The following is a 27,862-nucleotide window of genomic DNA, read 5'->3' on the forward strand; positions in this document are numbered from 1 at the left end:
AATCTCAGAGGAGGAGGAAACAAAAATATGCCATTCCATCGCACCTGACATCTCAGATCGACACAGTCGGTCTTTATTGCTCAGTCCCAGAGCACCGCACGGCGGACCCTGCTGTGCTGCGTCCTTTGGTGAACGCGACGTTGGACTCTTTGAACGGAGATAAAGGTGGAGGCTGTAAAGATAAATGTTGTGACACCAGCAACAGGTAGAGTCGCTTTTACATACCTCAGCTAGTGCAACAACACAATTGTTCCTTGAGGAAATCCGGAAGTTGCCTCCAGTCTGCTCAAGGGCCCTCATGTCATTCTGTGGCCGCTGAGCTGACTGACAGGATTTGGGAATCAGTGAATGGTGACCGGAGCTTTTTAAGTCGCTGCTGCATTCAGGAGGCTTCATCATGCCTGAACACAGGCGGCAGGTAGGTGATCTGACTTATACTCCTCAGATTGTAACGACATATAATGGAGCTGCTGTGAGGCCAGCCTCCAGTTTAAGAGCTGCCTGCTGTTAAACAGAAACCCTGTACCAAGACCCACATATTACACAGAGCTGTATGTTAGTGCTTTAACCTGAGCTAGGTTTCAATGGGATGCATGTATTTCCATTTTTCTGGTTGTATTTCCAGATCTGCCGCACCTTCAGTGTTTTGGACTGACAGCATGGGGATTTCTGTCAGTGAATAGCACAGATTGGCATGACAGTTAGCAGGTTAGATGAAGCCACTGTGAGTCAGGATCACCTCAGGTTTCTGTTAGCACACTGGCATTTGTTGACACACCCCCAGGTTATAGTTAGACAGGATTGTTTTGTTGTGGTTGTTGTTAGTAAGTGGTGACCTTTCTGTCAATCAGTGCACTTAATGAGTCCTAAAAATAGTTGTATTAAATATATATGTATATATATCATTATAATAAAATCATTAACACAGTTTTTTATACCATATTAAAACATACATGTGTAAACTGTATATCTGCAACTGTGTGACTTGACCTTGTTATTATTTTGTGTGGTGAAGCCCAGTATCGAATTTCTGGAATTTATGGGAGTGGTAAAAGAAAATGGAAACGAACAAGTTTCACTTCCTCCTGTGGTAAGATAGTTTAATCCTCAGTTTGACCACACACACACATATATATATATATATATATATATTAATTTTACTTTTGGTCACACAGCTCACTCCACTCTCTTATGACTACGTCCTGGTCGCCAAATCAGTTGCAACTCATAAAGAGGCTCACAAGAAACAAGTTGAATACATCGAAGAACTGAAGAAAAAGACCTTCAAAGTGACAGTACGTCTTCCATAATCCGTCACACTGTCACAGGTCCTCTCACTCTGCTAGTTTCTCATGTCTGGATGTATTCTTTTCAGAAAATTTCAGACGATGATCTCATCTTTTACGGGATCCAAGCACCTAAAGAAATCTTTGAAAAGTACAGGTACCTGCTCAAAGTGTCAGATGCCTGTAACTGGAGCTCAGATCAGAACATTGTTCCTCTCAGTACCAGGTAAACCACATAATGTGAAGCTATTTTTGGCATTTTTAAACAAGCATTTTGCTATTTAAGGAAGCCATGATTGTTTCTCTGATGTTATCAGATGACTTGTTCTCATACACTGTAAACGTTCTAAACCTGTGATATGCGATCTCAGCGTGCATGTTTTGCGCTAAGAGAGCCACTGTATAAATTACATTTTTGGCTGTTATGTTTCAGGATACGGATTGTCCATTTCATCTTAAATCACACCCACATCAGTTCAGGAGGTGAGAATTTTAAAATCCGGGATTGTTTTCATGAAACCATATGCCTCGTATTTCACACCCTTAATTGTTCGTTTTTGCAGAAGGTCTGCGGGATCTAATGAAAGTTAAAGTCTTTGAAGCAAGGTTCTGTTTACATGAGGTAAATCTATTATTTATTTAACTGCTGGAATTTAAAACAGGTTTTTAAAAGTGATTTTGCCTCTGACACAGACGTAGAAGTTATACTATGTGAAGAACCAGTTTAATCTCTGGAGATAATGACACAGTTGTGTTTGCTTTACCTAAATTCTTTTCTAATAATGAAGTGAAACTTGGCATTGAGCTTGCCAAACGAATAATGATATTTGTTCACAGTATGCAAGTCATGCTAATGCAGTGAGTCATCCAATGCTGAAAGCAAGTGGGCATGTGTGTGAGCTTACTCTGATACATGCTTCATGTCAACTTCATGTCATAAAATATGTTATGTTTCCTTTTGTGAGCACATGCTAAGCCTAATTCAATAGATTTGAGCTGATAATGGTCATAATATGAGGCAGTATTAAGTCTTATTTTCTATATTCCCTCTCTAAGATGTGTGCTGTGTTAACCAGTTTGTACAAAGCTCCTCTTCATGTCAGTGATTTCCTTTGATTTTTCTCTGCCTCTGCTTTCAGAAAAAGAAACAGAAAGAGCTGAAGGAGAGCTGGGCACGATGGACAGCCTGTCTCCAAGGGCAACCCATAACTGCTGTCAGGTTTGGACTGCAACACAACAGCCTATTCACTATTCTGCTGTTTTATACAGTTGCAGTTATGGCAAGATGATTGTTGTGAAAACAAGACTGTGGCAAACATGTGCCCAACGTGACACTGGCATTGTTTGGATGTTTAAAATGATGTGCAGCACTTACAGTGATGCAGGAGGAGAGCAATCATCCATGTCTGTAGATTCACTATACTGAGAACACAGTACTCTAACTAATGAGCAGTAGTGTTACCTACATCTGTTCTATTAGAGATAACATTTTCTGCAGCTCTCACATTCAGCCAATCAGCAAAGCACTTATAACAAGATATCAGTCCAGTAGCTGTTGCCCTTAGCAGTGTGCTGTAATTATTGAAAATACCACTAAGCCAGAACAGATGCTTATGAAAACAAGAGTCTTCATCTGGAGAGTGTGCAGCCACTTCAACAGTTAAGTGAGGTTTAGCTGCAAAGCAAGCCTGCATGCTAATATACAGTCAGTGACAATGGTCACATGCTGGGCTGTACCAAAGGAAGGTCGCCTTTGTGGGCGTGTGTAATATTTGCTGCTAAACACAAAGAACAGCGAGGGCTGAAAGGGTGACAGACTGCTGCATTTGTGTCAATGCGAACCATTTTAATTGTACTATGAAAATATATGAAAGACATAACTCATATCAAATATGACACCTCTGCATATTTTATCACTCCAGAATGTCTCCGGCTATGTTGAAAGCTGCAGCTTTACAGAAAATCAGTTCAGTTATTACAGAGACCGGACCTGATGATTAAAATCAGTTGAAAATACACTTTTAAATGTTGATAAAAGTGTAACCCTTCTTCTGAAATTCATGCTCTCTCGACAGGAACTACTTTGGGGAGAAGGTGGCTTTGTACTTCCTGTGGTTGGGCTGGTACACATACCTCCTCATTCCCCCCGCTCTCATAGGGATCGTTGTCTTCCTCTATGGCCTCAGCTACTTCAACACCTCGCCCCTCGTGTAAGTCCAGCATCTATCAGCATCTGTGTCACAGTCAAGCATTTCCTTTTTGTAATATCTTACTGTCTCATAGAAAGGAGGTTTGTGAGGCCGACACGGTCATGTGTCCACTTTGTGACAAAGGTTGCAAAGTGTGGCAGCTTTCTGACACCTGCACATATGCCAAGGTATGTCAGTGCATTTGGTGTTAAACAGCCGAATGGTGTAATTATCAGTTGGTGTTCACTGCTGAGCTTTGTTTTCCTCAGGTGAGCCTGCTGTTTGACAACAATGGCACTGTGCTGTTTGCGATGTTCATGGCAGTGTGGGGTGAGTTTGTCAATATTCAGATCCATACTTAATATTTGTGATGTATTATGGTCTTGCATGCTGTAGGCACATTAATAAAAAAAAAATCAGGGTGCTTTTATTTGCCTCTGATTTATTTAAGCGTACTGCCAGTTTTTATGATCACTGTGCACTGCCAAGGAGCTGCCACATCACTGAGAGCACCTACTCCTCCTGGCTACTCACATTTCACAATCAGCCCAAGCCATCTGGCCGTGGGGGTGGTCGATCAGTCCTCTATAAGAACGTATACTTGCAGTATCTTCATGAAAATGAAGATTAAGCACTGACATTAGCACTAGAGTTATGAATATGTCATGAAGAGAGGAGGTTTGCGAAGGAGAGCCACATTAAAGAGAGACACATTAAAGTGGAGCTATTGTAACCAGCACAATAATGTAGTGAGACAGATCCGCTATGACACAATTTACCATGAAACCAGCCGTCCATGTTTATGACTACAGAAGTAGGGAACAGTTTTCTGCTGATACTTCAATTGTGACTTCCTTCCCAAAACACTGATGTAAGTTCATGTTCATATCACAGCTGCTTTTACTGCCTGCACATCTGAAATATCATACATTTAACAAATATAATTAACACTTACAACACTGGCCATGCTGAAAGGCCTCCATCATCTTATATATATTGTTTTTTCACAGCAACACTGTTTCTGGAGTTTTGGAAGCGACATCGGGCTTCCTATGTGTGTGAATGGAAAGTGTCTGATTGGTGTGAGGACGAGGTACGATCCGTTTTATACACTACAGCCGATTTCAGTGACATTCATAGAATTTCATGACTGTGTGTGTGCGGTTTTTTTTAACAACAGGAGGAGCTGATCCTGGAAATTGTGAACAATGCCAACTGTGAACCCAAACAGTTCAAACACTCGTATCTGCGCAGCACTCTGGTTCTGATCTGTGTCACAGTTATGGTGGGAGACCTTCCATTTTTTAATCATTTTTAATCTTTTAATCACTTCTCGTTTTGATGAGTGTGATTCAGCATGTATTTTATAAAGTAAATATAAGAGGAGATGAAAAGCCTGAGTTAAACAGAGACTGCCATAGTTATATGCTAATGCAGCTCTTTGAGTGATGATTCAGAACAATTTGTGGTATTTCCAAGTACGGTAAGTGAAAATTCCAAGTCAGCACTGTCTCAGATTTACACAAAGGAGTCTGTGAGTATATGTATGCAATAGTAGTTCTTACTGCATGGTGAAAAAGTTGGCTGCTGAATTTAAAAGCAGCAGACGGAGCCTTGAAGATGACATACAGGACACCACTGAAAAGATCCATGACATGATCAATACTAACCCTACCCTAACCCTAACCCATAAACATCACAGTGAGATGTTTATGTTTTTGTTCACAACAAAGTCCAAATTACCAAGCTGTCAGTTTGCTAGGTGATGAACTCTTGGGCCCAATAAAGAGAGAATTTTAAACAACGTGTCAGGACCATAATGGGCATGGTTCAAATCTGGCTGGGGCCTTTATGTGTGCAGTTTGCATGTTCTTTCTGTGCCTGTGTGGGTTTTCCGGCTTGCTCCCACATACCAAAAAACAGAATATTTGGTTAATTAGGGATTCTAATTTGGCTGTGGGTATGAGATTGAGTGGTTCAGTTCAGTTTAATTTTATTTTTACAGCCTCTTTGACAATCAAAATTGTCTCCAGGCGCTTTACAGACACCCAGAGCCTGACCCCGAGCAAGCAGTTGTCTGTCTCTTTGTGTTAGCCCTGCAATAGACTGGCAACCTGTCCAGGGTGTGTCCCAGCCTTTCACCCATTCACAGCTGGGATAGGCTCCATGGATGAATGTCAAGAGACACCATAGTAACAATGGAATTCAAGCAAACCAGCTTGAACTTCTAAGCTAAGATTCTCTGGCTCATCAAGTATTCAAATCCAGAAGGTCAGCAGGCACTAGAGCGAGTCTATTAGAGCGTCTTCTTATATTTGCATGGCCTTCCATTCATAGGACACTATGCTGGAATTGGGAGACCACAAACAACAAACCCATATTTTGCTGTGCATGCTCATATTTCCAATTCTATCCCCCAGTTTATGATAAAATAATGAATCGATAAAATTTGTTAGACAAACATGATGTACGGTCATGGCAGAATTGAAGAGCTTTGTTGTGTTTCCACAGATACTGGTGATCATTGGGCTGACACATGCCCTGGTGGTGTTCAGGGTGATCGTTGCAGGGTTCTTGGCCAAGGAATCATGGGAGTTCCTGAGCAGCAACTCCAAAAACGGGGCAATGATGCTGGGGGCTGTCCTCCATTATCTCATCATCACTGTCATGACACGGGTACACAGATCTATTAAAGTGTCTCTCTGCTTCCTCACAGGGATCCTTTCTGTGATTCTAATCATGTCTTTGTCTTTGCAGATCAACAGGATTGTAGCCATGAAGCTTTGTGGAATCGGTATGTTTGATTAACCTACTCCAGTTATATATAAGAGAAGATGTAATATTAGGCGAACATATTCAGGTTGGCTGAAGCATTAAGATGGATAATCAGACAGGAAAGAGGTCATGCACACAGACGAGACAGAAACAGCAAAGTGTCATACTGTTGGCTGTTGTTCAGATATATACACTTTGACGCATATTTTTTATGGGTTGGCCTTCACTGAGAGATGTCTCTTTGAAAGATTGCCAACTGTATGATAGCTTTTGAGACATTTCTGCATCCTCTAAAAAGGGAGATAAAGCAGATGATATACAGGAGAGGGAAATGTCAGGACAAGTGGAGCACGACAGGATGTGAACTACACCAGAGAGACTCTGAGGGCGAAGATTTATGCAAAAAATCTGTAAGAAGGTTTAAAGGTTTCCATGCATTTAGGGAGGTATATAAGTTTGAATATAAATAGATATAAGTGTTCAAAAACATGTTACAGGTCATACCTGTTGTAAACTGGCTGGTATCCACTCTTGGTTTTGTTTGCCAGCTAGACCTGTTTAGCAAGCTTGCAACTATGCCTACACTGCTAACAGGCTGTTCAGCTTAATAGGTAGCTCGCTAAGTAGCGGTGTTCATCTATTTTTATTTTTAAAGACATACCAGTACATGATAAAGCTAATCTCTTTATGTTTTCCACTGGGATGTTACAGTTACTCATATCATGCATGCAGTATTCTGTTGCTTTCCATTTATCCAAACCCCAGCTTGCCATATGGTTGGGACACACAAGACCCTTCAAACCTTCTTCACAACAGATAACAGGAGCAATTAATGAAATTAATGAATGGTTGCTCAGTCAGTTCTAAGTGTCCCATTAGTCTGACTGATATCATGGCCCTGGAGCGGGTGTGTGCGACTAAAATGCAGCCATTTATAAAGAAGATTACTCATGTTCTTGACGTTAGCTAATGCAGGCACAATGTTTTTTTTAGATTTCAACTATTTAAAGAATTTTGTTTTTATATTTTGTCTTTGCCAGAGAAAACGAGGTCATTTGCTGACACTGAGAAGAGTTTCACTGTCAAGATGTTCACCTTCCAGTTCTTTACATACTTCACCTCCCTCTTCTATGTGGCCTTCTTTCTTGGCAGGTTGGAACATGATGCAAAATACTTGTTGTTCTTAACTAATCAAACCTGCTGTTCCACCTGACCGCTTGTGTTTTTTGTACCCGCCAGGATAAATGGCCATCCTGGTGATTATGTACGACTTGCAGGGAAATGGAGGCTTGAAGAAGTGAGCACTCTAGAGTTATCATTGCACTGATATTACCCACATGTTGATTAACATCACATTGTTTTCTGCAGTGTCACCCCAGTGGGTGTCTCACAGACCTGTTCATCCAAATGGCCATTATAATGGTACTGAAGCAAACCATCAGCAATGTGTTTGAGTTCACAGGCCCGTAAGTATGAATGACAGACTGAAGAATGTATCTTAATATTTTCCAGCTTTGGTTCTGGGATGATTAAAGCTCCCGGCTGTTTGTATCAGATGGCTCTGCAGGTTTTTGAAGAGGAAAAGAAGCCTGAAGCTCCAGAGGAAATGTGCCCACTGCTATCTGAAAGATGAATCAGAGGCCAAATATGGAGCTGAACTGTGTGACAACTGTAAGCTTCGAGACTGGGACAGCAACTACCGCCTCAATGATGTGGATTCTTTCAGCCTGTTCAATGAGTTTCTGGAGATGGGTAAGTGGTCTGTGCAGGGCTTTACAATAAAAGGAAGGTTTTGGTGTGTAATAAATGTTCTTAACTCTGTCATCAGTGATCCAGTTCAGCTTCACCACCATATTTGTGGCAGCTTTTCCTCTTGCTCCTCTGTTGGCGCTCATTAATAACGTCATTGAGATACGCCTGGATGCCATTAAGATGGTGACTCTGGAGCGAAGGATGGTCCCCAAGAAAACCAATGACATCGGTGAGTCTCAGAAAGAAGGAATCATGACAATAAAATGACTTGCGGATCGTTCACAACACTCTTGCTTCTCCTCAGGTGTGTGGACGGACATACTGGAGGCTGTCGGTGTCCTAGCTGTCATTACCAATGGACTGGTCATTGGGGTATCCTCAGACTTCATCCCACGACTGGTGTATCGTTTCCAGTACGGCCCGTGTGTCAACAGCACCTCAGCAGATATTGAGTAAGAAAGGGAATTCCTCTGAACATTGTTTACATATTATTCAAAGTCCTGTGCAAAAGAATTGAAATAAATGCTTCTTCTGTTTTAGCTGCATGGCTGGCTACATCAACAACACTCTCTCCATTGCACGTGTGGATGGCACCCAGATGGTGGCTCCTGGTGGCTTAAATGTCACACAATGCAGGTTTGTCAGTCATAAGTGTTTGCACCGCACTCAGATGTTCTGAGATAATTAAAGTGTTATATAAGTACAGTTGACATTCATCTACTTTGTTTTGATATTAAAAAAGTAATGATTAAGATTCTGGTTTGCTCCTTCTGACAGCTATAAAGACTACCGGAGCAATGACGACTACAGTTTGACCCCACAGTTCTGGCTAATTTTAGCCGTTCGCTTTGCCTTTGTCATCCTCTTTGAGGTAAGCCTTTATGCACCTGGGCATGACCAGACACCACGTTCACTCACTGCCCTCTTTTTTTTTGAGCAGTTTATTTTAAAACTAAGCACATCATTTGATTGCCGGCCAGGCTATAACAGCATCATGAAATGTGTGTGTGTGTTTTCATAGACAGAAGAAAACAACATTCCTAACATTGTGTTCGTTGTGTTTGCTTGCAGCATGTTGTCGTCATATGCAAATTCATTGCAGCCTGGTTTGTACCGAATGCTCCCATGCAGGTGAAGAATGACAGACTCTTTGATAAACTCAACAGACTAAAAGAGGAACTCAGGTGGGTCTCAGTTATTTTATGATAGTGTTACTGTGTCAGAATTTGTACATAATGGTGCTGTTTTGGTGCTCAATAATACAAATGATGTTATTATTTGCAGGTCATTTGATGCATGACAGCAGAATCCAGACACATTAATCAGGCACAGTTTATCCTGAGCCCAGTGTTGCCTTGTGCAGTAAAGTGTCCAGACTATCACTGCGTTGACTCAGCTTTCACGGCCTTTAATCATCTCTGTGAGGACTTCAGATGGAGGGCTGTGGCTCCTTTTTTATTGTTTGCAGTCAGAAGTGAAGTGCTGCCTATCTGTATTCTCCATAAAATGGACAAAAGAGTAGGACAAAACAAAAGTATACAGTAACTGATACTACTGACCATGACACTACTTTCATTCTATATTAAGAATGCACTGATAGCTTTGTGTTGGGCCTCTGTATTTGTGAGCCATGTGTGGTGTTTTATTGAAAGCCTAAAGATAATTTATACTGCTATTGCAAATAGTATTGATTGTGTTGATATGTTGCCTTACATTATTAACAAAAAGCACCGTGATGATTGTTACTTTATTACAGTCAGAATCTGATGGTGTCTTTTGTAAATCAGAATGTTTTTCATATTTTATATTACTGAATAAAAGAGGAGACTTTTGTCCTCAAGAACTGGCTCTTTATTTTTGGAATTTAAGTTTAAGTTAGATTAAGTTAGATTAGTAGTTTTCTTTTTCCAAATGTCATTAAATTGTAATTTTACATAGAAATTGACATTTGTTGAAGTTGAACACTATACGTCTCTCTAATAAGGCACCATTTTCTAATAATAAATCATACATTTGCTAAGGCTTTATATATGTTATAGCTATAAAACTATATTTTCTATAAATCAACAACAGAAATATAAACATAACAATAGCAAAAGGAACATTATTATGAGGTTACAATAGGCTATAGTTTAATCTTCATTCAAGAAACATAAAAAATAAAAAATATATTTTTAGACAGTAGACTTCATTAAAAAGTGTTAAAATATATGTTTAAATATGTCTTATAATGTTGGTGTATTTATTTCCAGATGGTGTTAAAATAGTTGTGTTTGTATTATTTATCATTAGAATTTATTTTACATTTTATGTAAGTGGGCTGAGGGACATGTGTGTAGCCTAGAGCTAATCATAACAATCAATTTTGATTAAAAATATATGAAATTGGAAGGGTCAGAAGTGCATGCAACTGATTTATATATATATATATATAAATCAGTTGCATGCATATATAAATATATATATATATATATATATATATACATATATATGTATATATACCTGTAATAAATAAACAGGAAGTGAAGAGGACCTGTGTGTGGAGTTTCCTGCTCTCAAGCAGGTAAAAGCCGGTGTGTGCATCACGTGCCCGCAGGGAGCCAATCACCGGGCAGCTCCTCAGGTTTCTCCAGGTGCAGTTGATGGTCCAAAAGCAGCTGACACTCGCTAAGTCACCTCTACGGCTCTGCGCGTCACTAAAGTGTAATAAAAGTTCCACGGTGTCCCGTAGGGCAGCCATGTAGGTCAGCGGAACGTCTTCACTGCGTCTCATTTCTCAGCTGAGGGAGGAAGAAGAGGGAAGCTGCGGCTCATGGCTGTGATTTTACCTGTTTTCTTATTGGTGTGCTCCGTGTTATGGAATAAGAGTTTCCCTGTTCTAGGTAAGGACTCTGCTCAGATTCAGACTCTGGTCTTTTGTTGACTTTCATGGTCTAACTTGGTTATTTGTGGCGTATTCATTCATTATATAACCCCTTCCTGGGATGCTGAGTGGGTTCATTTGGAACATGGGGGGCTGTATGCGCGTAGGGTCACAGTAGCCTGTCTATCTGTCACGCAGTCACATGCTGTTGCCCGGCAACGAGACCAGACCCGGACTTTGGACTCCGGTGTGTGTTGAGTAAAAGAGAAAAAAATAAAAAGGAGAAAGTCAAACAGGAGCAGAAGAGGGCATTTGCATTGCAGGATATTTGTTTAGGTTGTAGCCACACTGAGCGCATGCGCACAATATGTTGAAGAGCAGGTCAGGATTTAATGGCACATTAAATCCCAACGTTCGTTTAAACCCAGGTGGATGCTCAGATAAATGCAATGGTGCTCAGTGTGTGCCAAAAGTAAAAAGTTTTTCTGTGTCAGCAGCTCAGTCGTTTTGCTCAGTGCCAAGACGAAAGAGCAAAAAGCTTGACCTTTATGCACCATTGAGCTGAAGATGAACTCTGTCTTCATCACAGTGTATGTTTGCATATTGGAACTTCAGTTTTATGTGTCATGGTGGACAACAAATCAAATTATGATACTTGTGACTGAGTGATCGGCCTGCTGCTCACACTCCATGCATATAAGTGAGCCCTATTTCCTGTTGTCCTGTACAGTGTCTGTTAGTGTCATTACTTTTTTAAGCTAGTTCTTTTAATAGACAACATTTCACAGGATATGTAACCTCAAAGAAGTTGTTTCATCTATTCACACAAAAAAACAAATGTTTAATACCGCTGTGTCTTTCTGTAGGTCAAACATGTGTGGACGAAAGCAGGTTTAAGGATCAGGTGCTCTTTGTGGGGCCGCAGGGGCCTCCATATAGACTGCAGTGCCCTCTGGAGTCCCAGGGCTCCCCTCAAATTCAGTCGACCTGGCAGAAGGACTGTCAGCTGATCCACAGTCAGACAGGGAAGACCTACTTGGAGTTTGCCAGCCTCAGTGAGAAAGACACAGGAAATTACACCTGTATGCCACAGGGCAACAGCACAGCCTCGTTCACTGTGCGACTCTTAGTTAAGGGTAAGTATTGTTTCCAGGAGTAGGTGTAGTTAAGTCATCTCAACCCGATACTGTTATTGTGTGGCTCTAGTAGTAAGTATTTCTTGTACAAACTGGTAACAGTTGCGAGGAGGCATTTTGTTTCAGTGTGCCTTCTCATAGCAGTCTCAGGTGCTACCTGGCAGTGCACAAGAATGCCTCTGTTGTCTGAGGTGATCACAGATAACAGTAGTATGTCTTTACACAGAGTCTCGGTGCTCCAAAGCTCCAGAATTCAAACCCAGTGGGGGCCTGACTAAACTTTGGAGGAATGTGGGATCCACTGTGAAACTAAACTGCACTGCTCTCCTCCTCTGGGAGCCATCGGAGGAGCAATGTGACACCGCAATGCAGTGGAGTAAAGATGGCCAGCCCCTCGCCAACAACACGCTCCACTCTGTGAACACGTCGTCATGGTGATTTGAAGCTTTTAAAATATCAGTTTCCTTTATTAATTATGTCCTCGTATGAAAGATGGTGTTTGTGAGAGAAGGTAAGATCAGGTTTTCTGTCCCACTTCTCAGGTCCCCTGGTGCTGGTCAGCTGACGGTAAACAGTCTGCTGGAGGTCACCCTCAGAGCGCTGGATGATTTTGGTCTCTACAGCTGCACAGTGAGAAACATTTCCTCTGACTTCAGTCTGCAGAATTCAGGTAAACAAAGGCACAAAGAGGCCTCACAAAGCAGAAAAATGGTTAAAGGCACAGACTGTGACATATATCCACATCACAAAGCAGTGTGTGTATAGTAGATGTTTGGTAACAATAAACAGGATCACACCTTTTTATCACATGCAGAACAGCATGTTTATGCTACACACAGGCTAATCTTACCTTTTCTTGGCTGAGAGCCTGGCATAGAACATAATGTGTCAGCATCAGACAAACAGAGTTCCTGTGATTCACAACATTGATTCTGTTTCATTTTACAGATTTCTGAATTAATAATGCAGCGAACAAGGTTCTTACTCTGCTGTCTTTATTGAGATGCGATTACTATCAGCATTAATGGTTTACATTTTAATGACTAATTTGAATTTGAATTTAGTTCAGATAAATGTATTCATACGCAGAGGAACAAGTCTATACAACAGAACACCCTTATTATGCATATTTTAAACATAGGTTTACATGTTTCTTCACTTTGCATAAACTCTGTTAAATCATACACTAAGAATTAGACATTTCTATTTAGTTTTAAAATAATATATATTTGTTATATATTATTTTATGTTTATTTATTTATTCCTGTTTTTTGGTGTATGTTCAGAAAGCCCCAGCCACACAGCGGCTGTTATTGCAGCCATCATTCTCCTCCTGTTTCTGGGTGTAGCTGCTCTCGTGTACTCCAGGTGTCACCTGAACATCAAACTCTGGTACAAGAACTCTTACGGAGACTTCGAACTGAACGGTGAGACTGGCGCTGAACTGACATGAGGTGGGTTTATTCAAAAGGCTGTGGTATTAACACCTGTGTGTGTCCGTCTTCACAGATGGGAAGTTATATGATGCTTATATCTCCTATGTGAACAACGACTATGACAGGAAGTTTGTCAACTTTATCCTCAAACCTCACCTGGAAAATAAAAACGGATACAAGGTGCACCTCAATGATAACGATATCCTACCTGGTGCAGGTAAGAACTGATCACTGTGTGATGTTTTTTTATGATCCAGGATTATCTGTTAGCTCATTGAAATGCATATTTGCCCTCTTCTTCATCAATGTGTGTCTCCAGAACCTTCTGCAGAGCTCGTCATGAACATAAGTCGCTCTCGGCGGCTCATCGTGTTGCTCTCTCATGCTTACCTTGAACAGGACTGGTGCTCCAATAACTTCAGGTCAGACCCGACTCTTCAGAATGGGATTAGAATTCTTGTTGCTTCACTGTTGTTAACCACTTGAGGTCGGTGTTGCAGTGTCCTAACTGTGTGCGTTTGCAGACAGGGCCTGCTGCACTTGTTGGAGTTATGTCCACGGCCCATCGTCATCACATTGGAGGGTCAGTACAAGCGTATGAGCTCTGAGATCAAGCAGCAGCTCAGTGACCACCAGCACTGCCTGACAGTCCTCGCCTGGAGGCATAACTCAGTGGTAAGATCCACAGTCATATGGCCATTTACATCCTAGTTCTACACATGTAGAGTGTGTCAGATATTAAAGGGACAGTTCACACCCAAATATAATGTTTATTTGTTTTGATGTGACTTTTCAAGCAAAGACAATTCAGCATCCTTTCCAATATAATGGAAGTTAGCAGCACCTGGATGTTCTCATGGCCTCAAATAATACAATATAAAAACTCAACAGACATGGCTGTGTGCGATTTAAAGAGGAACTATGTTTTTTACAGGGGCTACACCCAGAAACTAAAATAGCTGCCAACAATAGGATTTCCTGCATCATGATTTATAGAGGCTGACAGTGCTGTTGACTTAAATAGTATTTTTAGTCATAATAAGCACCATAACTACAACAAAACCTGAAATTAAAGTTTGTTTTTCGATACATAGCTGCTACATTTCTGCACATTTTGCTTTGGTGTTATTGATATCATGCATCTAAATAAAAACAAAGAGCCCTTTGTAACATGTCACATCTGGTTTTTGATGTCCACAGACTCCGTCCTCTGTCTTCTGGAAAGAGCTAGCTTTAGCAATGCCTCGCAGAGTCATCATCCACAAGGAGTCTGCAGGTGACCCTCAGACTTTACTGCAGGATGACAAAGACCCCATGCTGACCCTGGACCCTGACTACTTGGACTGCCGTTCAGACACCGACCCTGCTGGAGACCTGGGTAAGAGCAGCAGTCAGGCTCTCATCTGAGATGCAAGTGTTTTTAAATATTTTCAAATGTAACAAGACAAACTACTGATTGACAAACATGATAATGTTTAACAGCCATCTGGACGTTAAACGTAGAGATAAATCTTGTCAGTATTAGTATTTGGCATTTTTTCTACTTTTGTCACATGGAACTGAAACAGCTTTACCTATAAATCTCTGTAGTTGGAATTCTCCCTGCTGATTCAGCTTTAGTTAATCTTTAACTTCATTACCTGGTTCTCATATCAGAATGTCCCAGTACATATTTTCTTCATCATCTTTTTTTCAGCTCAGTTAGCTAATTGCTAACATTGTTTTGAAAAATGCTTGTTGGCACAAAAGTTAAATGAAAGGATTAATGCCATTCTCACAGTCGTATTCTTGATTGACAGCTTAGTTTAGCATGGCTAGTTCTGTGCAAAAGGTAAAGTCTGCCCACCAGCACCTCTATTGTCTACTCAATCTCAAGTAGAGTCATCTCTTAGAGATCTCTGGATTGCTAGACATATGCCACAAACTTATTAATTACATAATTTATTAATTGCAGGGCTTCGTGTGCCTATGTACAAAGCTCTGGCCAGTAAAGCTCCAGTCCTTCCTGCGGCACCCGTCACTGCAGCAGAGCCAAAACCTTCTGAAATCGACGTGTCAGACCTGGGATTACGCAACTATGGGGCCCGCTCAGACTTCTACTGCCTGGTCACTGAGGAAGACATTTGATCCACACTGATCATTTCCTAATATTTAACATGGATACATTTTTCTTGCAAATTTAAATGAAAGGGGAATATTTTATATGACTGATTTTTATTGTTTTTTATGTATTACTGTAAAATATTTTGTTAAATATTTCAGGGAAGGGAGACAATTTCTTTTAGTGTCCAGCAGATGGCAGAGTAATAACAGACAAGATGAGGTGGGGAATTTTGCTTTTTAAGCCAGTCCTCTTTGGATTGTAGACGATACACAAATGGTTGGAAAGGACATGGATGTCACTCATGACTGTATTTTTCCCCAAATGTTGTTCCTTCTCCTGTGAACAACTCAAGCAGTAGCAGCAGTGTAAGTAAGATTCTCACTTTGTTCTGCACCGGTGTGTGATGGAAAATATCACGTCTGTGGTCACACTAATAAAAAAAGGGGGGGCTTTCTTTGATGATCTTTGTCCATGTGAAGTAATGATCGCCAGCCATGTAATAAGAGCCTAAATAAGGGTGCAGTCGGGTAAGGTCTGGTATTGTTCCTGTCTGAGCAGGAGCAAATATGTAAACAGGGAGTGGCCAGCATTTCTCCATGTTGGTGTTAAAGGTTGTTTCAGCAGTAAACGCTGCACCAAACACACACTAGAAACACAAAATAACACTTCTTTTCTAAGTGTTTTGTTTTATTAAAATATCCACATGATGCATTTGCCTGTATACAATTAAAATGCCTCCAAACACCCACACAGAGACACATTTACTCCACACAGCACATACTCCAGACCTTGGGTTAATCCATATTTTTACTTTTTAAACAAAAAAAATGTTTACTATGTACTAATATCCAATTTAAAAACTTTTTAAATGTACATTTATAATTATAATTCTTTCACCCCTGGTTATCACACAAACCAAATAACAGCATTTTCTGTGGTAAGTCTTAAAAAAGTAAATACAAAAGTCAAGTTTGGAGGCATCCTTATTCACTAAAGCAAATGTATATACATCCAACTTTCCATAAATCTCTTACATTCAAATATGACAATTTTGTCATCTATCGGAAAAGAACTAAAGAATATAAAACGTTTGATCTACATTTTGTGTGAAAGATAAAGCAGATAATATTTACAAAAAAATGCCATGTTGGTTGCATTAAAGCTGAGGTGCAACAGTGAGAAGATAAGGCACACATTTTAAAAACCATTTCTAAAATCTAAACACAGTCAGCTGTGACTGAAAAGAAATCCCTGAATACACACTAAAACACATGCACTGTTCAAACAAAGACTGTATGGTTAAGGTGCAAACGTTTATATATTCAAAGTCCATTTAATGGTCCACAATTCTTTCACTGTGCTGAAGTCCATCAACAAGAAATCCTTTTTTTTCTCTCTGGGTATATGCAGCAGCGCTCCTGAGTGTTGTCAGGAAGAACAGCAGATAAAGACAGAGCTGTGTTATCTCAGTTAAAAGGTCCACAGGGTGCCAGCAGAGTGTGTTTCAGATGGTGATATCGGTGAAGTCTGCGCGTGTATACCCTTTCTGTAGAACAAATAACACAAGACAGTGTAATGAGCTGGAACACAGAAATGTGGCTATAACTCACGAGAAATCAAACTTCAACAGTTCACCTCGAGTGACGTCTATAAGTACATATTTGAACTTTGATAAATATATTAAAGCTGCGTGTACAGTGAACATTAGCACATTTTTATGTTCTGTTTGGACTTGTTCATTAGGAAACAAACTGAACACCACACCCTTGGGAGTGGCAAGTTGTGATATGCAGGAGGCAGTAAAGTTACCTGCCCGAGTCACAGACCTGCCCAGCAGTGTGTGTGTGTGTGTGTGTGTGTCAGAGATATATAGGTTTAAACGTGTGCCTGCCTGAAGAGGGAGTTTCAGAGCCTGAGGACAGTTATCAGGTACACAACATTTACATCACTGTCAATGTTATTAGAAAACTCAAACACACACAGCCCATCTGTCGCTCTCACTCTGACACAATGTATGAATGAGGGTGGGGTTCTGTGATGAGACAGATTTTCCACTTAGGTGTGACAGTAACTGTTCCTGCCTAGGTTTCAAAAAATGCTTAAGATAAATGTTTTTATATTTAATTAAACTATGGAAACGATGTGAGGGTGAACATAGTGTCACTGACCTTTTCAAAGTCTTTGTGTAGCTTCTTGTAATGGTACATGTTGGAGAGAACTGTTGCTGCTGCTTTCGCTGTTTTCATACTTGTAGGGCTGGAAAAAAAAGTTTCATTCGATGTTTACATGTTAACAGATGACGTCACATGATATGATGCAACAAAATTGTGTAATATTGTGTATGTACAATATTTTGGAGGGGTGGGGAAATCAGGATGTTGGATCAGTATCAGACCTGTTGTCACGTGCGTTCTTGATGGCCATCAGTTTGGGTATTCCATCGAAGTAGGTGATGTCTCTCGCAGCTAAAAAGCTCCCGGTCACCAGGTTATTGAGGATGCCGCAGATGTTGACCACCACCTCGCTGGAGGCCTCCTTCTGAAATCCTTCGCTGGGCAACTTTTCCACCAGCCTGTTCACTGTTTTTGTGGCTAAATAAAACAAAAAAATATTGATTAAGTATTTACGGGAATATTTCTTCCTATTTAAACAAACTGATTTAGTTTTCACTCCTAAATCCACTCATTTTCGTGAGCCGATCCCTGTCAGCCTGAGACATGAGGCATCATCTCATTTATATAAATAACGGGAAGAAACGAACAAAAGACTCACACATGTCATCCTTATTGTTGGCATGGCGGGACAGGTTTCGGAGAAAGCCTGTGAGCGACCGCAGCTCCAGCACTTTTTCAGTACGCAGGTAATCGAGCAAGAATGGCAGCATGCGCTCGTGCTCCAGAGCCACCGAGCTCAGTACTGACGCCCACTGAGGGTTAATGAGACACATGTAAGACAAACTGGAATGATCAGACCTGAATGAATTGTGAATTGTGTGCTGCTCACCCTCTTGTCTCCAGCTGTGATGTTCTGCAGAGCTCCAGCGGCAGCCTCACGAGTTGTGGTGTTAGTCTCGCATTTGTGCAGCAGGCCATTATACGTACCCACTGTCAGAGGGTGCCACAGCAACTCCATGCCCTTTGGCACCCGGGCGACTTCATTCAAAGTGTTCAGACTTATGTTCTGTTTCTGTGAAACGACAACACAGGAAGACAAGCTTTAGATGGACAATTTGGTACAGTAATTGGTGACTGAGTGAAAATCTCATGTGTGCATACATTTTTGGCTTTTCTGCTCTGAGGAGTGAAACAGCCAACGGTTTGGCCCTTCCCTTTGGCCTGATCTCTGGTTGGTCCTTCCAGACGCCTTGCAGCAGCAGGAGGAATTTCACTGTAGAGCTGGTAGGAGAGGTTCCTCAAGACACATGTAGCATTCTCCACCCCCTGCAACATGCACAGATGAATGAATACACAAAGCCCTGCAGGTGCATGTGTGCATATACATGAACAGTAACAGCGGCTTCCTCCTCACCTTTCCTTCTGCATCATTCTTTTCAACACAGGCTTGAATGTAGTCCACCAAAGAATCAACCAGCCCGTGGGTTTCCCTCATCATATAACGGGTCTTCTCACTGCCAGAGCTCAGATTCCTGAATGCACACACAACAGGGAGTGTGAAATTTTGCAATAAAAGCCACACACAGAGAAAGATTCCTAGTCACTGGATCTCTGGAGAGATGCGAGATGTGGTAAAACACTGCAGGAACAGGTTCAACAAATCCAAAATGCTGTCACAGTGAAGAGACAGAGCAGGCACCACAGAGATAAGACGCAGACAAACGATGTGTACCTGAGGCATCCTGTGGTGTTGCAGAAGATTTCCACATGAGAGGGGGACAGCTTAGGAATTTTTACAGCGTCTTCATCACGGCTCTTCTCTGCCTGCTCTACCTCTATGGCAGACAGAGGGACGAGGATCTTCTCAGTGAGATCAGAAAGTGTTTCCCTGGCCAGTTTCTCCTTTAGGTTGTCCTTGGATGAAAGATTCCAAAGGATTCCTGCAACAAAAAAAAAAAACACAAACCAAAACTCATATTTATTCTCGTTAAAGGTGAAGCCTGTCATGTATGGGCAAACAGAACCTTTGGGACCTAGGCTTGCCATTTTCCTTATATTTATGCTAAGCTAAGATGTCTCTGGCTGTCGATTTATATTTACCAAAAGCATATGGGTATATTTCTCAAACTGAACTATTAAACGAGAACTTTCCCATAGTTTACAGGTTTCCTAGCACCATGATACAAACCGAGGTGTAGGAGTATAGAGGAAAAGTGACAGGGCCTCCTATTTCATAAAAAAAGGGTGGTCTACACGTCCAGACAACTCCAACACCATTCCCCGTAAACACACCTTATAGAAATGAATGCAGCTCCACCCTGCATTCTCAGACATGCCACATACATGTTCACTAACATCCACTTTAAAGTTACAGCAGGCGAAAGAGATTTCTTTTTTACCCACCTGTGATGTTTTTGCGGAGCTCCTCATCAGGCTCACCAAGCGCCTTGACCAGTTCCTCAATACCTCCCTCTTCGATCAGGGACATCTTGTTTTCCATGTTCTCGTAGATGAGATTACGCGTGGCCCCTGTGACATATCGTCGCACTTCTGGGTTGTCACTATTGAACAGCTTCACCAGCTCACTTATGCCATTGATGCGGCGCACCTGAGAGGAAAAACAAGGTTTAGATTGGTTTGATATAGCTCATAAAGGTCAGGGCAGAGTCCAGTCAGATAATGATGATAAAAGTACCTCGTGTTTGGACTCATTGTCATTGTAGCACTGATGCTGGATGTAGGCAGCACCAAGGACCTGCATATCAGGGTCGTCATCTTTCAGGTGTTCCACAGCTGAGTTCATGTCCAACAAAGCAATCCTGTCAAAGTAGCAGATAAACAAATTAAACCAAAGAATTCAGAACAGTTAATTACATGATGATGCTGCTTGTCGTGTTTGGTAGCACAAAATATGTCAATAGGATGTGAAAAATGAAAAGCAGCAGATGATTTGTTGCATGTGTGTAAAATTCAGCTGGTTGAGTTTCTTCCAAATCACACAGTGCTTTGCAAATCTGCTTGCCTAACCGCACGCTGTGGGATGTGTGAAATGCGAGGCCTGAAACTGAGCTGCCACACCCTAAACCCAGTCCTGCCACTATGGAGCCACCTCCCAGTCCACAGCTCTTACGAAATACTGTTTTCCCATCACACGCGCCTTCTAATTAAAAACTTCCCGATGCAAGAGAGTTCATCTTGGATCATCTAGTTCACTGGAAGTCAGTGACGTTGATAATACCAGAATGACTACAAAGGGCTATTATTAGCATTGGATTCATACACATTTACCATCCTAGTGTTTGCAGCAGTGTAACAGTCAACATGGGGCTGACTCTAAATTGGTTGTTGATGAAACTAATAAAACTTGCTTTCTAATGGATGAGTTCTCACCCGCTGAGGTTGCCCATGCTGGCTCCCATCTCCCCCTGTCCGTAGATGTCCATGCCTCTGCCCACACTGTGCATGCTTTTCACTGACATGGCCCGGGACAGGGTGCCCTGACGCTGCAACAGGTTCCCCTGGGATCCAGACAGTGTGGACACAATGAACCCCCGGTCGACAGTGTCCCCTCCACCGTAGCTGCTCCCACCCACGGACATCTGGTGCTGCAATGTTCCGGACATGTTGCTCATGCGGTTTCGTTGGGTAATCCTACTGATGGTGCGGTGGGCTGGACCTTTGAATGAGGGCTGCTGGATGATCTCCGCCCCTCCTGCTGACATCCCTCCACCACCACGGGATAGAGTGCCACTGAGAGACTGGCGTCGAGGGGGTGCCTGAAAGGTCATGGCGCCTCCTTGCCTCACCTGGCTGCTGTAGCCGTTGATGGCGCTGTGAGCATAATGACGGTTTAAAGTGCCGTCTCGTTCGGAGACCATGCTGCCAGCATCACTGCCATCCACCATCCAGTTCAACTGTCCTCCCTGCCGCATGGAATGCATAGACATGGTTTCCGGTTGTCTGATGCTGCCTTGGTAGCCACCCATGCGTACATCTTCTTGATAAAACCCGCTGCCACCTGCACCTACACCTACACCTCCACCCCCAACGCTGATTCTGTGAAACTGGGTCATGTCAGGGCCAGCAGACTGGCAGCTGAAGCCTTGCCTCTGGGATACATGAGGACCCTGATGGTAAAAAGAGGAGAAGGCATTACACTCATATTACCCAATATGTTTCTGTATGCATGGAAACATTTTCTGTCACTGCATTTCAAAGATGGTTTGTAAATTTGATAGGAGCAGTGAGCTTACTAATAGAAACACAAAGGTCAGAACTTTTGTGTTTTTTTGTCACTAGTTATACATTCAGAAGTCTTTAATGTACCTTCAAATCTTTTTTTAGGGCTTTCCACTCTATCATAAAGAAAGGAATCTAGAGAGTGGGCTTGAAAACTCAGCTGAACTCATCACAGTCTCCTGTGAAATACCACATGTGCTGAGTCCTACATGAACCACAGGCATGTTGGACAGTGACAGGTTCTTTAACAGGCAGATAGATGACCCAGTGGGTGAAAAGCTGCTTAAGATTTACCTCAATATCATGTACTCACCATTGTCTTTGAGCCTGAGTACACATAGGATGATTTAGAGCTGAAATTGGGGCTATAGGTGCTATATTTCATTGTTGATGATCTGTCATAGTCTGAAATAAAGCAACAAAAATTAATTAAATTAAAATAACACAAGATTACTTCATGCACATTTTTATCAGTGATGCAACAATAAAAAATATGTTTTAATGTAAAAAAAAACTTCATATGATTCTCTGCACATTTGTGTTGCTAAGTGTTACAATAAAGATTTTTTAATCATCTTAGATGTTAGCCCTACGGGAGCCCAACTGAGAGAAAAAAAGCTCTCACACATCCCTTGATGTGACAAAAGAAGAAGCAAGAAAGCAAAAATAATGTCACCAGTTTAACTACAAAATATGAAAAAGTCCATCCTCAATCATCATCACAAAATACTGAGTCAGAATGAGGTCTGCGGCCCCCTTACAACATCAGAAAGGAAAAGGATCATTCAAATGTACAGGGTAAACGCCCTTATTTCCAGCCATACTGGTTCTCCACCTTGTTTTTGCAAAGGTTTCCATAGCAACCATAAAGATCTGCCATAAAGTGCAGCCCTCATGTATGAAGGGGTGTGGTCTGAAAGCTGATTTACATTTAGAGCTGATTTGCACTGAAACAGCTCATTTGCAAGAGCGCAAAAAAAACCGACAGCATTTGGACCTGAAACTTATAAAAAAGTGGATAGTAGAAGAAGAAGGTATGGAGCCTTTAAATTCTTTTTAAATGTTGTTGCTGATTACTGAGCTCTGCCACATAAATAAATAATGAAGCATCAAGTCGGCTCCCTCACCTTTGGTGGAAAAAAAAAGAAAAAGAAAACTGATACCATTTAATTTGACATGCTAATGAAAACAGTCTACACTTCATACACAATCTTCTGCCACACAGTGAATGGTGCTATTAAAAGCCAGGTGTCCCGCCTCCTTAATCGACAACAATGATTTGCATTAGAGACATTACAGTTTGAATAGCAGGTGTCCTGTTGCACTGAAGCCTGAATGTTCAGCCAGAGCAGAGCAGTCAGTAGGTCTGATGTCTCCGGTTTCCTGTCACTCTGGGAGCAACGTATATACCACACACAAAGACGTTCTCTCACTTCAGTCAGTCAGCACAGAGAACGTGTGAATGTTTCGCTCTAGTTCCAGGATAGAGTCATCTGACAGCCAAGAGGTGAATGTGATAGCAGTCATGTACCAAAATGTTCACTAAGGTAGGATGAAGAAAGGCTGAGAACTGACAAAACTGTGTTAATTATACTGGATCTGCTCTGAGTGCAGATGTGTTTATGTAATTTCTTTCCTGTGCCAAGGAATTAGGAATAAATATTGCACCCTCTCATTTGCGCTAGCATGCTAGAACAAAAAGAACACAAGCTGTTCAGCTAATGGCCAAACCCAGCATCTTTAATAAGATCAAAATATGTCATCCAAGTCACCATAAGTCATCTATTCATCTGTCCAGCTATTTATGTGCTTTTATCCTATGAAAAGAGACTAGAGTCTATCACAGCTGCCATTTAAAAAAAATCAATAATTAAGTATTGTTTCCTTTTACATGTTTCTATGTTGACTGCCAGCACGCATAAGCAAGTCATCCTCAGCTGCCAGCATCTGAAAACCTGTAATCTTCACCACACTTTTGTTTTTCCTGTTTTTCTGACACTCGGTAATAAATCTAGGTCGCACTGGTCCAGGTTCAAACATGAACTCTTCCCCTGCCTCAAGGTAGTTCAAACACAAAATGATGTCAGAGTGCAACTCAACGTGCCAACTAACATAATAAAAAAGAGGGAACAACAAAGACATGTTTAAGTGCGTGTTTGTGGGAGAGTATACACTGTACTTGTATGTTCACCTTGAGCCTGAGCATCTGGAGGTTTCATAAATTCCACATGAGCAGAAAGGAGGCCTGTGCTGCTTTTCAAATGAGTGACAGGTCCAACACACCTGAGAGCACACACCCTGAAAAATCCTCAGCAGGGATGCTATTTTTTCCTCTTTTGTTTTCTTAAAAAAAAAAATAGTTACGCTCACACAGTCAGGACTCTCTCACTTTCACACTGAGACTTGTCCACTTAAAGTATGAGCACCATTTAATCACAGCTAAAAGGAGGAAGCATTGCTTGAGGTTTCAGCCTCATGTGCTAACACTTAAATGCATTCATAAAGATCTTCTGTGAATCCACAAACCCTTGACATGGCAGCATTCCCTGCTGTGTCGTACGAATGCTTCTCTTGTGCAGGTTTCATATGAAGTCACATTTTATGACCATGTTTATCTCTGAGGATAAAGGATGGGTGCAGTCACAAGGCTGGAGAGTCTGACAGGAATAACAGAGGTACGAAAACAGTGACCCACTTAGCAGACATGTTGTATGTCTTTGTGCATACCAGCACCGACAGGATTGTATGTTTGCTTGTTGAGACAGGTGTGCCTCTAGGAAATGCTTAAAAACAAGAAGAGTGAGAAAATGACTCTTCATCTTTCACCACACAACCCAGAATTTAGAGGTCATATAAACTAAAGGCCTGGAGCAGAGAGGCCTCCTTAGGCTAAGAGACATGATGCACCAATTTGACACCAGATTTCAGAAACAACACAGGACCCTCTCTGCCTCATTCAGAGCCATTAACTGTGATACAAGGAAAAAAAATATCTCCCTGAAACAACACTCTTACCTCAACTTTGTCTTAGTGCCAAGTCGGCTCAGACTGACATTTTTTTGTGATGTCTTTAAACACACCAACAGTACACAGCTGTTTCCCAGAACAATGCCATCCCAGGTATCTCTCCTGAGCCCCTCCCCACTTTAAGCTGAGTAAGTCCTGAAACCCAACCCCACAGAGGGAGGCTTTCACCTTAGCCTGCTATCAGAGGTGTTCATGAAAGCAGCACTTGTTCGAGCCTGTTACACATTAACTGTTTCTTGTGTGCAGGGACATGACATGGTGGAAGATGGCTGCTGCTGCTGTTTGAAATCAGCTCAGGACAATTTGTAGAAAAATCCCTCAATGAGATGAGGGGACAGACATGCACAAACAAACCCGAAACATATCCTGCACATCAAAACAAGCTCCTTCTTGCATTTGAAAGTGAAATCTGTTAACTGATCGGAGTTCTAAAAGAGAAACCTCTGATACCCTCTATGAACAAGCAATTGACTGAACATGTATCATGTCAGCAAAACAAAGCAGACTGCTGCCTGTTAAATGTGAATATGATCTAATTTTCCTTCTGTGGTGGCCCTGGCCCAATCTCTGAGGCGATGACCCACTTGTGAGGTGTTTCAAAAAGGGAAAACAAAACTTGGAGGGCTTTAAATATTTTGGATATACACAAGAATATCCTGTGTTGGTCATGTGATATGTCCTGAGTTTAAATCCCAACATGACAGATCCTCAGCAGTGTAAAAAAACAACATGACATTAAGCCTACAGAGTTTTATGTTGCTGTAGTCATTTAAGAGTAAGGGCAACAGAAACAGGGTTACAGCTCCTCTGTAGCACAGGTGACCAGTCAGCAGACACTAATCTCAGCTCCAGAGACACCAGCACCTGTGTGTTTTCAATATTACTCCACCACACTGAACCCAAACTACTTCACCTCCTCTCTTTCTCCATGTAATGGTTAAAGTTGTTGATGTACCTGACGCGGCGTAGTGTGAGGCCGATCCATTCTGACGCGGAAGTGTGGGCTTCATCGACAGTCTCATCTGGACCTGCTGCTGGACGCGCCGCGCTTTCGCCACCTCGTCCGATACGGAACTCCCATTCCCGAGTTGGATGTCAGACGGGAGCGCGTAAGTGGTGACCGCGCTGTTGGGCTGTAAAGCAGACAAAAACACGCTCTCTGAGGCCATGACACTCATGGTGAGAAGTTATAAACCCTAAAAAAATATATATATTTAAAAAAAAAATGCTACGGCTGCCTGTGCTACACGCTGCCACGGACAGGGCTTTCTGCGCTCTGCGTCGTGGCGGCTAGGACTGTCTGGAGGGAGACAGACGCCCTGGGCGCGCAGAGCCCGTAGGAGGAGGGGCCTCACATAGCCGATACCAGGGCACCTGAGTCACAGGTGAGCAAGTCCACCACAGATAACAATCATGGCACATACGGGCTGAGACTCAGATTTCTGTCGGCTGATTTATCCTTTTGTGTCTGTTTTAATCGGTCTCTATCAAACAGGAAATGTGTTCACACTTACAAACAAAGCATTTCTGATGCAGGTGCAGCCACCCTTGCATGCATATACAATTGGCGACTTTAGTTTCTGCCATGCACAACAAAGGTTCCAATAAATTTACATTACACCTGCATGGCTTCAGTTCTGCTCTCTGACAGATGACTTTTATGCTGCTGGATCTGATGGAGCCGCACATGAGTCCCACAGGGAGCATTAGTCAGCATCAGCTTATCTGCCTGTCAATAGGCATTGTGTGCCAATGATACTCATGGTGCCCAGATGTCATAATGCATCCCTAAAGTCATGACTCATGTCACTTTAAACGTCTTTTTGCACATAAATTAAAGTTAAGCATATCAGTCAGTCCTCTAATGACAATGAATGATATTAATGAGCATGATGAGCCATTTTCTGTGGATTATACACATCAGATGACTCTGTGTAATCCTACTCCATTATAGTTCTGTAATTCAATCATGCAGCAGTAATAAGTGTGGAGTTTAGAGCCTAGTTTTGTCCGTGATGTTTTCACAAAGTGGCCTGACATAAAGTTAAATCTCACAAATGCCGTTAAACACGGCAGCAGTTACAAGGTGTGGTGCATTCACACTCTGTTATTAAGCTGGAGCCACACCTTTGCCTTATCTGGTTTGTTGTATTTGTGCATAGCAACTATGAGTCATTGTGTCCAATACAAAAGTTTAAAGTACTGTGTGGGTTAGGGGTTACCTGCTGCATGTACAGTGCTGACTTGTTTGTTTTAAAAGATCCTAGAATTTTTTCTGTCTGGTCCTTTGAGTTTAAATAAACAATCTCACTCTAATTGCTGCTTTTTCTTTGTGGTCTAAAAATGATTCCTTCAGCCAGTCATTTCCCAGTGGAGGACAGCTGAGGATTTCATTTTTCCAAAGAGGATCAAACTCAATAGGTTTAGAGTAAAGCGGATGCAGCAGGAGATGTGTAGAAACACGACCTCCTTCCTCTTTTTATCAGCTCAGAAATCATATCTCAACTATTTCCTCACACTCGTTCCAAATTTGTTCACAGTTGACAGCACCTCCATGCTCAGAAACGATAAACAACCTCATATAACAGGAGGTCACCGGACTCTGAAGTTCATTCGAGCGAAACTATATGCATGCAAATTGATCACTTTGCTATGAATATAAGCTGTGACTCACCATTACCGCTCGTAGATGTTCTTCTCTCTCTGAAGTCGTTCACCTGCTCTGATCTGATTCTTTCGAAAGTAAAAAGTTATATTCACAGTGACCGCCCTGATAATTACAGTCCCTTTTCATGGATGAACTGTCAACAAACAAAAAACAAAGAGATGAGTCAAGGAGAGTATGACACCACTGGGTGTGTTTAGGATGTTGAAGACAAGAGCAGACAGTCTGACTGTATCTGACAAGAGTCAAAAGAAAAATGATGCAGAGTTTTTTAGC

At 41.7% G+C, this 27,862-nt stretch overlaps 3 protein-coding genes across 4 annotated transcripts; 2 read left to right on the forward strand and 1 right to left on the reverse strand.

The window, feature by feature from the left end:
• The first annotated feature begins 49 nt into the window (after positions 1–49).
• LOC114451420 (anoctamin-9-like) lies at positions 50–9,821 on the forward strand. Its single transcript, XM_028430013.1, has 24 exons — positions 50–418; positions 1,016–1,090; positions 1,176–1,295; positions 1,376–1,512; positions 1,720–1,769; positions 1,850–1,908; positions 2,426–2,505; positions 3,362–3,496; positions 3,570–3,663; positions 3,745–3,805; positions 4,486–4,568; positions 4,656–4,760; positions 5,987–6,151; positions 6,233–6,269; positions 7,291–7,402; positions 7,490–7,547; positions 7,619–7,716; positions 7,806–8,002; positions 8,079–8,231; positions 8,307–8,454; positions 8,543–8,638; positions 8,780–8,873; positions 9,074–9,186; positions 9,287–9,821. The coding sequence occupies exons 1-24, from the start codon at positions 398–400 to the stop codon at positions 9,300–9,302; spliced, it is 2,307 nt and encodes a 768-aa protein (XP_028285814.1). The 5' UTR covers positions 50–397; the 3' UTR covers positions 9,303–9,821.
• A 792-nt stretch (positions 9,822–10,613) lies between these two features.
• sigirr (single immunoglobulin and toll-interleukin 1 receptor (TIR) domain) lies at positions 10,614–16,001 on the forward strand. Its single transcript, XM_028430026.1, has 10 exons — positions 10,614–10,884; positions 11,732–12,001; positions 12,228–12,435; positions 12,544–12,671; positions 13,288–13,428; positions 13,511–13,654; positions 13,757–13,859; positions 13,962–14,112; positions 14,638–14,815; positions 15,392–16,001. Exons 1-10 carry the CDS (start codon positions 10,815–10,817, stop codon positions 15,562–15,564), a joined length of 1,566 nt encoding a protein of 521 aa, XP_028285827.1. The 5' UTR covers positions 10,614–10,814; the 3' UTR covers positions 15,565–16,001.
• A 206-nt stretch (positions 16,002–16,207) lies between these two features.
• On the reverse strand, positions 16,208–27,734 carry pkp3a (plakophilin 3a). Of its 2 annotated transcripts, XM_028430006.1 has the most exons (14): positions 27,596–27,734; positions 25,877–26,054; positions 22,208–22,299; positions 21,046–21,782; positions 20,351–20,474; positions 20,059–20,263; positions 19,388–19,595; positions 19,070–19,187; positions 18,817–18,981; positions 18,545–18,727; positions 18,314–18,467; positions 17,937–18,132; positions 17,710–17,797; positions 16,208–17,087 (listed from the first exon to the last, which is right to left on the reverse strand). In XM_028430006.1, exons 1-14 carry the CDS (start codon positions 27,596–27,598, stop codon positions 17,046–17,048), a joined length of 2,493 nt encoding a protein of 830 aa, XP_028285807.1. In that variant the 5' UTR covers positions 27,599–27,734; the 3' UTR covers positions 16,208–17,045. The 2 variants fall into 2 exon arrangements, with proteins under 2 accessions (XP_028285807.1, XP_028285806.1); XM_028430005.1 differs by lacking the exon at positions 27,596–27,734 and having other exon boundaries at positions 25,877–26,218.
• Positions 27,735–27,862: the final 128 nt, after the last annotated feature.

The sequence above is a fragment of the Parambassis ranga genome, chromosome 19, assembly GCF_900634625.1.
Source record: "Parambassis ranga chromosome 19, fParRan2.1, whole genome shotgun sequence".
NCBI lineage: Eukaryota > Metazoa > Chordata > Actinopteri > Ambassidae > Parambassis > Parambassis ranga.